Source organism: Saccopteryx leptura, chromosome 7, assembly GCF_036850995.1.
Source record: "Saccopteryx leptura isolate mSacLep1 chromosome 7, mSacLep1_pri_phased_curated, whole genome shotgun sequence".
NCBI lineage: Eukaryota > Metazoa > Chordata > Mammalia > Chiroptera > Emballonuridae > Saccopteryx > Saccopteryx leptura.
Genome location: NC_089509.1, coordinates 18,312,773 through 18,329,455, shown reverse-complemented (window position 1 = coordinate 18,329,455; position 16,683 = coordinate 18,312,773). Strand labels below are relative to the sequence as shown.

Here is a 16,683-nt window from a genome sequence, read left to right as displayed (position 1 = left end):
GACAGAGCCCCAGGCCGTGCTTCTCAGACCATCACAAGAGAGTAACAGAACGGAGGCCCAGGTGAGCCTGAAGGCCAAGAAGCCAAAAGTCAGACACCAAGCAGAGCATACCCCAGAAATTCAGAAGCCTTTCAATGCTTTAAACTTTTTACTCTGCACACTGAAAGTTCTATATCTTAAATTAGTGTTTTTTCCCTTTTGGATGGAGATGGGAAAGAAACTCCAAATCCTAGTAGAGGACAGAGCCTGCCTGCCTCCAGGCCAAATACAGACAGCTTGCTGACCCACCTCTGGCTCTACCACATGCCTACGTAGCACGGGCCAGCTCATAGCCCGACATCTCTCTCCATAGTTCCCAGTGCATTTTCATGACTATTCGAAATACTTACATGTATGTCCCTTTGCCATAAAACATTATTCAGTTAATTTTCCAGACATGAGACACTAAGCAGATGAAATGTAAATAGGTCTTTTCACAGCTACAATAGAGTTAAGATGAAATCTTTCCTTTTTCCTTTAGAAGAGCTGAAGTAGAAATTTGGATAAAAACACAGTTCACCTAAAAGAACACCCCTTAGTGCTCACTTCGGCAGCACATATACTAAAAGAACACCCCTTAGAAGGAAGAGGAGTAACAAATATTTAGCAATGTATGTCATATTAGCAGTATAACTGAAAAGAACTGTTCCTTTCAGCCAGAATCCCAAATCTGATTGAGTTTAGAATAACAGTTATACAGTATATCTAAGCATATAATTAATAATACAGTATCTTCTACATATAATTACATTTTGTGTGTTTCTTTTCCCCCAAAGTGACTCTGGAAGCTGTAGCATTTCTTTTTAGCTGAGTTAGAATATGGGTTCAACTATTGTTGCTATAATGTATTTTATTTATACACGTAGAGATTTTTCATCCCCTTTATAAAAGAACTACTTTCTGTTTAAACCTTGTGATTGACTGACTACACCCCTCTGTGTGGTATTTTCACCCTTAACAGTGAGTGCGCTGGAGGCATTCAGAGGGCAGAGAGGAGCCCTTCTCCTCCGCTCAGTGTCCTTTCAGGGGACTGTCTTGGTGGAATCATATCTAGAATGTGCCACCTCAGTTTATCTTTTAGGAGACTGGCCATATAGTGTCATAACATAATTTTTTACTTTTAAAATAATTATTAGTGCCTACAGCCAAACTGCATTAATAATGCCTTCTTAATTTATAATCAGGATGGAAACCAGATGAACTGTAATTTCATTCCTTTGGACATAAAATTAGACCTTTGGGAAGATTTACCAGCAAGCTTTGAGCTGAAAGAAAATCGTTCCCTGGTAAGAAGAGTTCTGTGAACTTTTTTTAAATTAAAATTTGAGTAATATCAAGGACATTTTGAGTTTCATAAAAGCAGAGTACCTGTGGCCCATTGCAGAAACACATCACTTGGCTGCATTTTAATCAGTCCGGGCATTGCCTCTGAATTACCCTGGTGCCAAGAATATATGTGAAATCCATTTCCTTGGTGAATGATCACACCTAGGGTTGGTGTTCTTGTGATAGAATCATCCTCACATCATTTAATTTCTCATTCACAGGAGAAGCAACTGTGATGGTTGTATCTGACAAAAATCACATTTTATCTTTGAAGCTTAAGTTCTAACAGTGATGAATTCTGAGAGCAGAGATAAGATCGTGCGGGGTGACTCGATTCACTGTCAGAAGCACCAGCATGCAGCTGCTGGCCAAGTGCCTGCAGGGAGGCCTCGGCGCTGACGGGCCAGTTCACCCGCACTGCAGAGGGCCCCGCCTGGCAGCGCTGGCCCGTGTGCAGGTGTACCACTTTCCATAAGAAAACGGGCTATGCTTTTGCCCTTTGAGTGGAAACCAAGCATTGCCCACGGTCGGCTGCACCTGTCTTAAAGGAAAAGGCAGTAGTGAGTTATTTTCTTTAGTGTCATCTCACCCTGATTCTCAGATTCCCAGAAAATAGCCAGTTACCTATAACTGACTGATAAGTAAGATTAATGCTACTCTAATAAAAATGCCCCAGATTTATTGATGGCTGTTTTCCTGTGATAACTTAAGTCGTTGGGTACAAAGCAATGATCAGATGGTGCAGTGTCTGTCTGCCACCACTGCCACACCTGCTGTCCCCAAGACCAGTGTTGCCTTGGCCACTGCTTCCAACAGGTAGGCCCCTTTCGGTCTCACTGAGCACATTACTGCCTTGCTTCCTGTGTGTGTTAGAGACGTGTGCTGGGCACTGAAATGTACGTGTGGAGAGCTTTAGGGTTGAAACAGACCTCTGCAGACCTGGCCACAGAGAGTCCACAGGAAGGAGGTGAAAGCTGAGCCACACTGAAGAAAGCCTTAACTTAGGAAACTCAAAACCTATTTGGGGGACATAATAAATCAAGTTTTCTGATGTTAGAAGTGGCCTCACTTTCAAAGGAAGGTGACTGGTGAGCTGTCTGCACTCTTTGTTGTCTCACTGTCTGCCAGATTTTGAGGTTTGTTCGAGAATGGAGCAGTCTAACTGCTATGAAGCAGAGGATAATCAGGAGAAGTGGGCAGCTGTTCTGCAGCCCAGTTCTGGCTTTTGAAGAGATCACAAAGCAGCAGACCAAACACAGCAGTACAAAAAGGTATGAACTGTCTTTCTCTTTTTACTGTGTATTTTGTTACTTGCCACGGTTATTTCTACAGGGAAGTCTGAGGCATGTATGAAATCCTGAGGTGCTAATGAAATCCTGATGAATGAAGAGAAAATTATACATAAAATGACAGCTTATTTTATAACAACATTATTAGCTATTTTGTGAATTTGGTCAAATCTGCCGGAAAAGATTAGGTCGTCCAGATCTTTCTTATCATGAGTCTTGCTCACCAGGAGAGAGAGGAGACCAGAGTCACAGGTTGGTGCGATCTGTGACCTGCCCAGCCTAGGGCCTTTATTAACAACAGGAAGACATTTCCCTGTTGGAACAGCGGATAGAGCTCGTTGCTGGCCACGTCTGCCGGCACTCCTGGAGTGTGAGTCTTGGGTGCCATGCAGCAGGTTGCTAGTTCTGTCTGATCCACCACCAGCCGAGTGGTGGGAGGTAACTGTTATGCCTGTGTTTGGAAACGCACTAAAAGGAAAGATTATGTGTTTCTTCTTTGTAGCTGTTTTGCCTTTTTTTTTTTTTTTTTTTTTTTTAACAGAGAGAGGAATAGATAGGGACAGACAGACAGGAACGGAAAGAGATGAGAAGCATCAATCATCAGTTTTTTGTTGCAACACCTTAGTTGATCATTGATTGCTTTCTCTTATGTGCCTTGACCGTGGGCCTTCAGCAGACCAAATAACCCCTTGCTCAAGCCAGCAATCTTGGGTCCAAGCTGGTGAGCTTTGCTCAAACCAGAGGAGCCCACGCTCAAGCTGGCGACCTCAGGGTCTCGAACCTGGGTCCTCTGCATCTCAATCCGATGCTCTCTCCACTGTGCCACTGCCTGGTCAGGCTGTAACTGTTTTGCCTTTATCATTACAGGTCCCTGTCCAGTCTCTGTATACTCTCCTTTCGTGGCATCATAACTGTCTTTGCCTCACTTAGGTGCCCTGTGCATGATCCCGACTCTGTGTGGTTCTTCCTCAGCATGAAGCAGTCTCTCAGGAAGGGCGCATGCTGCCCGTGGCCCCATGGTGCTCTGGAGAGATCACGGAGCACCAGCAGCCACGTGGCAGAACCCCCTGGAGCGCTCACTGTCCCTCCGTCCACACACTGCCTCATTCTGTGATCTCTAGCCTGTTCCATACACACAGGCAAGAAAAAACTCGTCAGTGGTGTACGAGAGGATGTGGCTGATTAAATAAGTTATATCCCCACCCAGTGAAAAATCTCTTCAGCTGTTTCAAAATATGGCATATGGTATAATCATAGGGGAGAACCAGGACTGATACTTGTGATAAATTATCAAAGGTAAAAAATAAGTATAAAAAAAGAAAGACCCAAATATCCGTAATTGCTGTTATTGACATAGAAAGTTTCTGGAAGGGTACCTTAGAAAACTCTAGCTGAGCCCTGGCCGGTTGGCTCAGCGGTAGAGCGTCGGCCTAGCGTGCGGAGGACCCGGGTTCGATTCCCGGCCAGGGCACATAGGAGAAGCGCCCATTTGCTTCTCCACCCCTCCGCCGCGCTTTCCTCTCTGTCTCTCTCTTCCCCTCCCGCAGCCAAGGCTCCATTGGAGCAAAAGATGGCCCGGGCGCTGGGCATGGCTCTGTGGCCTCTGCCTCAGGCGCTAGAGTGGCTCTGGTCGCAATATGGCGACGCCCAGGATGGGCAGAGCATCGCCCCCTGGGGGGCAGAGCGTGGCCCCTGGTGGGCGTGCCGGGTGGATCCCGGTCGGGCGCATGCGGGAGTCTGTCTGACTGTCTCTCCCTGTTTCCAGCTTCAGAAAAGTGAAAAAAAAAAAGAAAACTCTAGCTGAGGTTTCTCTAGGACAGTGGTTCATGACTGGGGGCAGTTTACCCCCAGGGGGGTGGTATTAGGAGACATCTTAGTTTGTCAAAATTAGGGGATGTAGCAGGGGAGCAGCTAGCGACTAGAGGCCTGAGATATTGCTAAAAGTCCTACAGTGAACAGGGCTGCACTCACCCGCAAGGACCTACCTGTTTCAAAATTCCAGTAGTGTCACTTTGAGAAATCTTACCGTAGACCGTAAGATTAGGGGATCGGAGGAGATGGTGGGAACTTTATACTTTATGCCGTGATCACAAACTAATGACGAAAAACCAAGCAGGAACCTTAAATGAATGAATGAGGTCAGGTGTAAAAATAGAAAAAGGGGGTAGGTTATGGAACTGTGACAAATTGGAAAGTACATAACCCATCTAACATTGTCTAAATTCAGATTTAAAAATAAAATACTGTGTGAGTCAAATAGAACCCTTTGACAAGTTGGATTTACTTATGAACTGCCAGTTTTGGACTCTTGCCTAACTTCTGTACTGATTGAATTTTTCTCATGAGCATATATTACTTTATATAAAAATACATTTAAAATACATGTATATATGCACACACATGGAACAAAAGTATAATATCTATATTTTTCTCAGTACTTCTTCCAGTCCTCTCTGTTGTCTCATTTTTATAATCACAGTCTTGGCTGAAGTATTGGTCTTCTCTTTGCATGATCACAGTTCCATTCTTAACTGAAGTTATAGCCCACTCCAATCATTTCTAGACATGTCTTGTTGTTTCTTCTCCGTCAGACATGGATGACCACTTATCCTCCCGAGAAAGATGGCTGATCAGGCTAAGCAAGTCATAAAATTGATAAATACAAAGTTAGATACAAAGTGTTACTTATAAAATGATACATAGATTATATCTTATAGATAATACTTGTGTTAATAAGGAGCAGAGTAAAAAACTGGATTTTTATTTTATTTTTTTATATTAAGTGAGAGGTGGGGAGGCAGAGAGCCAGACTCCTGCATGCGCCCCAACTGGGATCCACCAGGCAAGCCCCCTACAGGGTGATGCTCTGCCCATCTGGGACCACTGCTCAGTTGCTCAGCAACTAAGCTATTTTAGCACCTGAGGTTAGGCCGTGGAGCCATCCTCAGCATCTGGGCTAACGTACTCAACCATTCGAGCCATGCTGCAAGAGGGGAAGAGAACGGAGAGAGAGAGAGAGAGAGAGAGAGAAGGGGAAGAGAGAAGGGGGAGAGGGAGGGGTGGAGAAGCAGATGGTCACTTCTCCTGTGTGCCCTGACCAGAAATCAAACCTGGGACTTCCACATGCCTGGCCGACGCTCTACCGCTGAGCCAACTGGCCAGGACTAGATTAATTTTTTTTTATTTGTATATATTGATTAATTTTAGAGAGAGAGGAAATGAGAGAGAGAGACAGGCACAGACAGGGAATAATCGATTTGTTGTTCCACTTATTCATGCATTCATTAGTTGTTTCTTGTATGTGCCCTGACTGGAGATGGAACCTACACCCTTGACATATCAGGACAATACTCTAACCAGCTGATCTACCCAGCCGGGGCCGTACTTGTGTTTTTTTTTATTTTTTTTTTAGTATTTTTCTGAAGCTGGAAACGGGGAGAGACGATCAGACAGACTCCCGCATGTGCCCGACCGGGATCCACCCGGCACGCCCACCAGGGGTGACGCTCTGCCCACCAGGGGGCGATGCTCTGCCCCTCCGGAGCGTCGCTCTGCCGCGACTAGAGCCACTCTAGCACCTGGGGCAGAGGCCAAAGAGCTATCCCCAGCGCCCGGGCCATCTTTGCTCCGATGGAGCTTTGGCTGCGGGAGGGGAAGAGAGAGACAGAGAGGAAGGAGGGAGGGGGGGAGAAGCAAATGGGCGCTTCTCCTATGTGCCCTGGCCGGGAATCGAACCCGGGTCCCTGGCACGCCAAGCCGACGCTCTACCGCTGAGCCAACCGGCCAGGGCCTGTACTTGTATTTTTAAGAACTCACTCTGACAGCATTTGGAAGATTAGATTGAAAGGGTGGGACTCAAATTGGGGAGACAAGTTGAGTTAGTTTTGTTACCATAACAAATTATCACAAACTTTGCAGCTTAAAACAATAGCAGTTTTTTATCTCATGATTTTATAAGTCTGAGTTGGTTCTATTGGTTTCTCTTGCTCTGGATTTTATAAGGTCAAAATCAAGATGTTGTCCAGTTGGGCTCTTATTGATTAGGAAGAATCCATTGCCATTCTCATGCAGGTTGTTGACAGAATTCAGTTCCTGGTGGTTGTAGGGCTTAGATTTCTTTGCTAACTCTTAGCTGGGAGTTGCTCCTAGCTTCTAGAGGCTTCCTCCTAGTTCCAGCATAAGGGCCCCTACATCTCAGGGCCAGCAAAGTTGTGTGAACTCCTTGTGCTTGGAATTGTTCCCTATGTTAAGGTCAGCCGATTAGTAAACTTAATTACATCTACAAAGTCCTTTTACAGCATTACCTAGATGAGTGATTGGTTGATTACTGGGGACAGGAATCCTGGGGAGGTGTCTTTAAAATTCTGCCTACCACACAAGTTGAAAAAGCACTGTAGTAGAACTGGATGGAAAAAAGATAAGTACTTCTATGAAAGCATTAGCAATGGAATGGAGAAAAGAAAATGAAGCGAGTTGGTAAGCAGGTAGATCTAGAGACCTTGGTAATTAGAGAGGGAGGGCTGCAGGGAAACTACTCAGGAGAGCCATGACATTAAGCATGTGGACTGTTGAGGGGCGATACTTTGAGGAAGCATGCTGATGCTCGCCGTGGAACCCCACTGAGCCTCAGTAAACTGGAGTAGCTATGTGTCTCTGAAAGCAGGTGCGAAAGGGTGGGCTGCACAGCAGACTGGATGGAAGTGTACGTGGGGAGGGTTAGACACCAGCTGCCTCCCCCCACACTGTCCTTCCAGTTCACTTTCTAGAGAAACTGAACCAAAGGGGCATCAGGCTCAGTGGACATAAAGGAAGAGGCCTAATATGAAAACTGAAGTTAGAGTCACCTTCCAGAATACCAGCAACCACATTTTATTTCTTAGGCAGAAGATTAGAAGGTTCATCTCTGAGAAAATGGAATTGCCTTGGAATAAAGACAAATAGATACTGATTTTTAGGAATCCCCCCCCCCCAAACAATGGCTCTATCTCCAACCAGCTTATCCTCCACTGGTGTCCACCAGTTCACAGGCCCGTCCAAGCTCAGGGTTTGCAGTCAACTTTTGAGTAGGTCGCTCTTAAATGTGAATGGAAGCCAAGATCAACAGCCATTGTTTTGAGAGGGAGTTCCCATTCATCAGAGACAGACCTAATTCAGCTGGAGCCCTGATGAATTTGGGATGCAGAGCTACAGCTGATCTCCAAGGAAGGTCAGCAACCTAGAGCCCAGCAGCGTTTCCACTGGTGTGGACCACTTTCCAACGCACACTCCTCTTCTTACCAAATTTGCCATCCGCTACTTGCAGCCCCAGCCAGGAGTTATTTAGTAGACAACGTTCTCCCTTCCCTATTTGTCAAAATTGGGATTTACCATAATCCTTTTGAGAACTGATGTACTTACATGAACTTCCTGGCAAACCTCAGTAGAAAATTAAATATTGGTAACTCACGGCTGTTTGAAAAGTTGGTCTACCTCCCCCACTTCCGCTCCGATTTGGAGTTAATTGATCTGTTCCTTATGGTTTCCAAAAAGCTGTGCTTATAACTCTTATAGGAAAGTTATTTTTGGTTCTTAAATCTCTGAATAGACTTCTCAGCATCTTTTAAAGTTACTGAATTAGGTTTCTGAGCCTTTAAGACCTAAGGAAAGACATTATCCCCTTGCCCCTCAAAGCCAGGAAGCTTTTGAGTTCATTTAGAATTCACTGAAATACTTTAGTGAAGTGCTTCTGTCAAGGGAATAAGATGGTTGAAATAAGGGGTGGGGGAGTTTAAGAAATAAAAGGGCAAGTTAGAGAAATTTAAAAGAATTCACTGTTATTGTTGCTTTAAGAAAGATGCACAGTAGAAATGCAAATGTACAAAAAGATAATCACCCTTACTCTTAATAGGAAGAATGTAAATTTAAAGCTATAATGAGATACCTATCCCCCTTAGCAGAAAAATTTTTAACTGACATATCTTGTGCTAGTGAAAGTGGGTGGAAACAGGTAATGTCACTCATTGCTGGTGTGTCTCTGTGTTGGTACCAACCCATGAGAGCCATGTGTCAAAAGCTATCCAAATGTAAAGCATCCAAGAGGTTTGACCTGGCAATTCTACTTCTGGGAGTTTATTTTATATATAGTTCATGTGAAGAAAATACCGTGTGTAGGGATACTTACGACAGCATTGTTTTTGATAGCAGAGACTGGAACAACCAAAATGCCCATTAATCAGGCTGGTTAGGTATATGGTTTATCCAAATCATGGAACATTGCAACCATTTAAAAAGCGGGGCAACTGTGTGTGCACTGCTGTGGAGAGAGCTCTGAGATGTGTCTCCAGGTAAAAGCAGCGAGTGAAAAGCAGTGTGCATACATGCTTCCATATGTTTTTAACGGGAAAGACTATAATGGGGAATGTCTGCTAATGAGGTCAGGTTTCTTTTTGAGGTGATAAAAATGTTCTAGAATTAGGTAGTGGTGATACCTAATTCTACAAGGTGATACCTTGTACAACCTTGTGAATATACTTTTATAATGCACTGAACTGTAAATTTTAAATGTTAAATTTAGTGGTATGAGTTATGTGTCAATAAAAGTACAAAGATAAATAAATAAAATGTATAACCTATATACAGAAAAAGAAACTATTTCTAAAAGTATATATTAAAATACTAGCAACAAAGGTAGCTTTGGGGAGATGAAAAGAAGTATGGGAATTTGCCTGATTGGGTGGCACAGTGGACAGAGTGTCAACTTGGGACACTGAGGACCCAGGTTCAAAACCCCAAGGTCGCTGGCCTGAGTGTGGGCTCATCCAGCTTGAGCATGGGGTCATAGAGATGACCCCATAGTCACTGGCTTGAGCCCAAGGTTGCTGACTTGAGCAAGGGGTCACTGGCTTGGCTGGAGCCCCCTTGTCAAGGCACATATCAGAAGCAATCAATGAGCAACTGAAATGCCACAACTGTGAGTTGATGCTTCTCATCTCTCTCCCTTCCTGTCTGTCTGTCCCTGTCAGTCCTCGCTCTCTCTCTATCTCGCTTAAAAAAAAAAAAAGTATGAGAATGGAAAGGAAACTTATTCACCATGTGCACTATTGCATGCCTTTTCAATTTTGAAATATGTGTGGCATGTATCACCTAATTGAAAAATTAATAAAATACCGTATTTTTCACTCCATAAGATGCGCCTGACCATAAGACACACCTAGGGTTTTAAGGAGGAAAATAAGGAAAAAAATATTCTGAACTAAATGGTGTGTTAAAATACTTAATAAAATACTGTCTTTTTTGCACCTTAAGACACACGGGCATTTTCCCCTCCATTTTGGGGGCAAAAAGTGTGTCTTATGGAGTGAAAAATATGGTAGTTTATAAGAAGAAGGAAATCTGTTAATTATTAAAGCTACTTTAACAACATAAAAGCAAATTTCTAAAATTTTATTCACAATTACAGAACGATTCCATTGTGATTTAACTTTGATTTTATTGCCTGCTTTCCAAATGAAGTCCTCAAAAATATGAAGAAATTTATGTTTAAACTGATTCTTTCAAAAACTAAGTAGGTGTTAACTACCAGAGAAACTGGGCCATGCTAATTAGAAGGACTTAATTGGGTAATTGCATTTCACCTAATTAAATTCCCCCATCACCTCTAATTGGAATAACTTTCCTCTTTCCTTCCATTCCCTAAACCACTGTGTGGTATCGATAATGTTATATAATAAGGTTTTGAATCCCACATTAAGAGTGGTTTCACTTCAGTGGAAGATTCCATAAACCCCATATGGGCTGATAATAATGGAAACAACCTTGAGATTGTAAGTGTGATTGAAGCTAAATAAAAAGACAATCACTATCTGAAATGCTGATACACTGTGGTAACTGGTCAAGGTGATGTGGGGAACCTGAGGAGGAGCCCAGAGGGAGGTGAACGCGGTTATCGTGTGCTCTGTAAGCCGTGCACTACGGCAGCCAGTGTGCATGTTCTTGATCATTTCTTATTCCTACATCCACTCCTTTTTTCCCTCTCAGTGAAAATTGGTCTGTAGAATATTGAATGGCTCTTGAAGTTCTTAGAAAAATAAATTTTGATTGAGAAAACGAATGTGGAAGAAAAATGTTTCCCCCATGTGGAGACCAATGTAAAGGGAGAAACTTCATTCCCTGTTTGTTGCATCAGCGCAACGAATAGACTTGTATCTTGCTTTTTTGTCCTATTGCTTTTGCAAGGAGCAATGTGACCGTGAAATAGAGAAACTCTTACATGGGAGAGGAAATCTACTTAAAATGTCATTGTTTTAGGTACATAACCAAAGAAGACGTTGCTGAAGCCTCGATGGGCAAGGTGAAGAGTGACGGGGGCCATGTCCGTGTGATCACGAAGGGGGCCAGACCACAGGGCTCGGCTACAGAGTAAGGTTTATATGCCAGTAGGGCATAGCAGTGCTGAGACCACTCTTGTACATTTTTGTGCTCGTCTTTGTGATAATACTTTATCTTTGTGTGGTCACTTTACCGGTTATAAAGAGCTTTCATGATACAGCAGCTCTTCAATCCTCCTAGCAACCCTGTGAGGCACAAGATGTCTTCATCTTAGAAATTAGAGACAGGAGATTATTTTTAGGACTCTGACTTGCCCCAGGCCCCTAAGATGCTAGGAGATCTCAGGTCAAGTCCAGGCTCTGCCCCAGTCCGGAGCTCTTTCTTTTGTAGGAAGTCTTTCTTTGAACACATCTGATAAGCAGCCATAGAAAATAAGCAAAGTAGTTATTGCAAGTTCCATGCAGGACTTTTCCACATAAAGAATGTTATACCTGTTCCTTTTATTCTGACAGATTGAGCATATGTCCTATCATGTTTCATTTCTAATTTTAACTCAATCAAACTGAGTTTACTTGTAAGATACATATATTTAGCAAGTCTTCGGTTCTAATTCCTGTCAACACTGTCAGCTGCTTGGCTGTATCGCTTGCTGGACAGCAGAGCCTGGGAGACAGGGCTCACAAAAGCCTTAGTGATGGCCTCTGTGTCCTAAAGAGATGTGTGGCATTTGGAGAGCATGAGAGCCACTAGCTTTAGTTGGGATTTCACATTCGCTTGCCCCTCCCCAGCCCGTAGAAGCACTTTCTCCAGATGCTTCAAAGTCTGCTAGTTTACCGTGAGGATATCTCAGTCCCCAGCAAAGGCAGCATGTTTGTATTCAAGCTTTTTTTTTTTTTTTTTTTTTTTTTGTATTTTTCCGAAGCTGGAAACGGGGAAGCAGTCAGACTCCAGCATGCGCCCGACCGGGATCCACCCAGCATGCCCACCAGGGGGCAATGCTCTGCACATCTTGGGGCATTGCTCTGTTGCAACCAGAGCCATTCTAGCGCCTGAGGCAGAGGCCACAGAGCATCCTCAGCGCCCGGGCAAACTTGACTCCAGTGGAGCCTTGGCTGCGAGAGGGGAAGAGAGAGACAGAGAGGAAGGAGAGGGGAAGGGGTGGAGAAGCAGATGGGTGCTTCTCCTGTGTGCCCTGGCCGGGAATCGAACCCAGGACTCCTGCACGCCAGGCCAACACTCTACCACTGAGCCAACCTGCCAGGGCCTCTCAAGCTAATTTTTTTAACCACAGCCTTCTTTCCTTTATTTGGTATGGAGCATAGAGTGCTGACTGTAGCTGTTTCATTTCCACACTGACTCATAAATCTGTTGGTCCTATGTTTACTGTTTATGAACAGAAATTTTAAAGACCTTTATATGAAGTTACGCCCACTTAGACTAGTGTCAGTATTTATTAGTTATGTTTTGTTCAATTATAGAAAGGTTCTTGAAGATGGAGCCCACATCCCATTTCTAAACCCCTGCCTCGTGCCAGCTGATCTCACTGTGAAGCCTGCTACATCCAAAGGCTATTTACAAGCTGTGGACAGTGCGGGAAATCCACTTTGTCTCCGCTGTCAGCAGCCCACTGGCCAAACTGAGCGAGAGTGGGAGTCACGGTTTTGCTCTCTGAAATGTCAAGAGGAGTTCAGGATTTGTTCTAATAACAGTTACCTGCGAGCCAAAGTATTTGAAATTGAACACGGTGTGTGTCAGCTGTGTAATCTGAATGCACATGAGCTCTTTTTACGTCTGAGAGATGCTCCTAGAAATCAGCGGAAGAGTCTTCTGGACGTTACCTGGACATCAAAGCTCCCCTTAGAACAGGTAAATTAGAATTGTGTGACAGAGGCAGCATTGTACTGAGTGGTGAATATTGACTCGCTTGCCTTTAACTTTTTAATATGGGAATTTTCAAATATATATACCAAAGTAGAGAGAATAATGAACCCATCTACCTATTGCCCAACTTTAGCTAGTTTTTAACGACATTTTGCCTTCATTTTCATCTGTCTCTTATCTTGATTCCTTTTTTCTCTTGGAATTATTTTAAAGCATTTCCAGACAACATTTCATTTCATCCTCAAATAGTTTTATTACTTAGCTCTCACAGATCAAGATTTCTTCCCGTGGCCCTGGCCGGTTGGCTCAGTGGTGGAGAGTCGGCCTGGCGTGCAGAGGTCCCGGGTTCGATTCCCGGCCAGGGCACACAGGAGAAGCGCCCATCTGCTTCTCCACCCCTCCCCCTCTCCTTCCTCTCTGTCTCTCTCTTCCCCTCCCGCAGCCAAGGCTCCATTGGAGCAAGGATGGCCCGGGCGCTGGGGATGGCTCCTTGGCCTCTGCCCCAGGCGCTAGAGTGGCTCTGGTCGCAGCAGAGCAACGCCCCGGAGGGGCAAAGCATCGCCCCCTGGTGGGCAGAGCGTCGCCCCCTGGTGGGCGTGCCGGGTGGATCCCGGTCGGGCGCATGTGGGAGTCTGTCTGTCTCTCCCCGTTTCCAGCTTCAGAAAAAAAAAAAATTTCTTCCCTCACTCCTTTCCTCCTTTCTTTTTGTCTTTGAAATATAATACCCATTATCACACCCAGCACGATTGTAATTACTTGATTATAGTAAGCCCATGTTTGGTTTCCCAGATTGTCTCAAAAATACCTTTTTGCAGTTGCCTTGTTCAAATGAGGACCAAACTAGGACCCACCGTTGTGTTTAGTCATTGCGCCTCTTGTGCCCCCTCTCATCTAGACCATCTCATTCCTTTTCACACCCTGGTTGTTGGAGAAACGGATGGTTTTCCTATAGGATTGCCCATATTCTGCACTCGTCTCCTTGTGTTCTCACGGTATTATCTGACGTGTTTATCATCCCCCTGATTTCCAGAATAAAGGTTATAAGAGAGAGAGGATTAATTAGATTCTGATTAAATTATTTGGCGACGAGATCTTAACAGATGATACACTGCATCAAGAGGCACCTTCGCGGAAGCCCCACGGTGCTTTTGGCCGTGGCTGTGCTAATTTACGGTCCCACCAGCAGTGTCCAAGGGGTCCTTCTTCTCCACGTTCCCAATAAATTTAATTAAAAATGAAACCTATGGTCCAGTTTTTCTACTTCTCATGATGTTAATATTGATGGCAAACGGCAAACAAATTACCCTAAAAATATAGTTCATTGCAACGAGAAAGATATATTTATGTTCATCTGACATAAAATATAATTCTAGCAGAGTAATTTGTGACAAAATATTACTCTTAGATTCATCAGTATTCATTTTAATTCCCAAACTCAATTTGATTTGTAATGTGATTTAATCACTTCTAACTTTCAGACTAAAGCAAAATATGTAATTTTATAGTGAGTTTAATTTTTAAAAAATCACTCCTGAGTCACTTTTTGTCTACCAAAATATTGGATAAATTCCTGCCAGTTAGTCAAATCATATGTTTTTACTTACCTCGTGTTGCTGAATTGACAGAATTAATTAATACACATTTCTGCAAAGATACATTATCATGACTTTGAAACCTAGGGAAATACCCTACTTTTTTAATGGTATCCTGAATTCCTATAAGAACCTTTGGTCTAACTGGTGAGGGACACATTACCCATCCCAGGGGCATCACCCAGACTCCAGTTACGTTGCCTCAGTGTGGAGGCTTCCAGATGACACAGTGAGAGGGCTCAAGCCATCGTGGCTGCAACCTGTCCAGGAAGGCAGGAGGAACGTGACACACACTGAAGACAAACGCTCAGGGGATAGGTGCAGGACCGTGTTCAGGTGGGGGAGGACCAGTCAGAAGGAGCAGCTCTTTCTAGAGGTGACTTTAGGATGTTGAAGACTGGTGCCAAGTGGTCTGCCAATTACTAGGAAGAATAAAAAAACACCCTCTGGGTCATAGAGTCTGTCAGAGTACAGACTGTTCAGAACCAAATAACTGGTTATGAAAGGCAAAACCAAAGTGGACTTCGTTTCCCTAAGAATGTGCCGTTTGCTTGATGCATAACACTGCCATTTGTAGTTGTCTAACAGTGCCAACCACAGCTGGACAAAGTTTATTGCTCCAACTTGCTGCCACTTGGGACTTACCTTAGGCTGGGCACTGTTGATTAGGTCCCTGTGCCTTCACGGGTTTGACAAGTGTCCTTAAAAGTGCTCTAGGACTAGAGCTTAGGATCCTATGGCTGGCAGCTATGGAGCTGATTATAGTTTCTTCCTTGTTCAAGACAAAAAAATTAAAACAACGTTCACACTCATCTTTGTGATACCTTAGCAACTGCATGGCTGTGCTATAAGCTGGGTTCACTATCGTAGGTGCAATGTTAAAATATATCCCATTTGAATGTAGGACATTGTTGGTTAAATATAAAGTGTGTATACTTGGACTGGCCTAAATCATGCCTGCTTTAAATGTACATCTTTGTTTATTCAAAATATGCAACTTATAGAGGTTTGTTCTAGAAATATACCAGTCTGTGTAACTTGGGAGATTCCCAGGTGAATAGCATAAAATTTCCAGGTGATAGCTGTTAATATTAAACTGTCATTGGGATACTAACGAATGCATTTAAGTCAACAATTAAAGGTTGTTTGAGTCGGTAATATTCAGAAGTTTAAGTTTCTAAGCTGTTGTTATTCTTTTTTCACTTTTGTTTTGGTGACTATACAAAACTAACACAAAAGTGCAGAAGCGACTGATTTTTCCCAATCTGTCGGGAGTCTTGGTATTTTATACTTGCCTGTAATTTTTTTTAAATGGGTTAGGTAGGGGAAAAATAACTTTTTCTGAAACATTTTATTGCTTTTAAATTGCTAACCAAGAGGCTTTTTCCTATTCACACACACACACACACACTCACAAAAAGCTATAAAAAGCCATCCTGATATTTTTCCCTGTGATTTTGCTGTATAAACATGATTGCACAGCGCAAACCCAGCAGTTCTCACGGTGTATGTAAAAAAGTGCTGACCTTGTGTTCTTACTGCAGCTTAATGAAATGATAAGAAACCCAGGGGAAGGGCACTTCTGGCAGGTGGACCACATCAAGCCAGTGTTCGTTGGAGGAGGACAGTGCTGCCTGGACAACCTGCAGACGCTCTGCACAGTCTGTCACAGAGAGGTCAGTGAAGCTGTCACACACATTGGACTCCATCCTGGTCCATCCATTTGCATGTTGTCAATTCAGGTGTGGAGGGTGATGTGGGTGAATCTATATCCCTGGTTTGGGATCCAAGATGCATTTTATTTCTTTCATTACCTAACACTTGTGTTTCCTCTCGAGGCCTAAGTTCTCAGTCACAGATGGAAGAGAAGCTGCTTCCTTTCTAAATCATTCTAGGACCAGGAAATTTTACCACCACCTAGGAGAAAATGAATACAATGTACAATTTTCATAGTCTTGAAGAGACCCAGAACATCAAACTAGAAGTGTGGCGAATCGAGGCCGTGACCTATGTTTGCAATAGCAGTTAAGGATGTCCTGAGATGTCTAAGAACATTGATAAGTCATCTCCAGGACCAACTCAGTTCAATATGCAAACACTGCACTCCTGGCCAAAGTATGAAAATTAACCTTGGCACATCTTTGAGCAATTATCTGTTGTTTAAAACAAGAGGTAGAAAAATGACATAGTATTGTTTATCAATTAGGATGAATTTTAACAGATTGTATATATACACACACACACACACA

At 43.5% G+C, this 16,683-nt stretch overlaps 1 protein-coding gene across 1 annotated transcript in view; it reads left to right on the top strand.

Annotated features, from left to right (window-relative positions):
• The window catches only part of ZRANB3 (zinc finger RANBP2-type containing 3), a 227,014-nt gene that overhangs the window by 207,660 nt on the left and 2,671 nt on the right, over window positions 1–16,683 (top strand). The window contains exons 16-20 of the mRNA XM_066346300.1: window positions 1,224–1,325; window positions 2,494–2,636; window positions 10,941–11,051; window positions 12,440–12,827; window positions 15,979–16,110. Coding sequence (XP_066202397.1) covers window positions 1,224–1,325; window positions 2,494–2,636; window positions 10,941–11,051; window positions 12,440–12,827; window positions 15,979–16,110 — 876 coding nt within the window. The remainder of the gene's footprint in view (window positions 1–1,223; window positions 1,326–2,493; window positions 2,637–10,940; window positions 11,052–12,439; window positions 12,828–15,978; window positions 16,111–16,683) is intronic.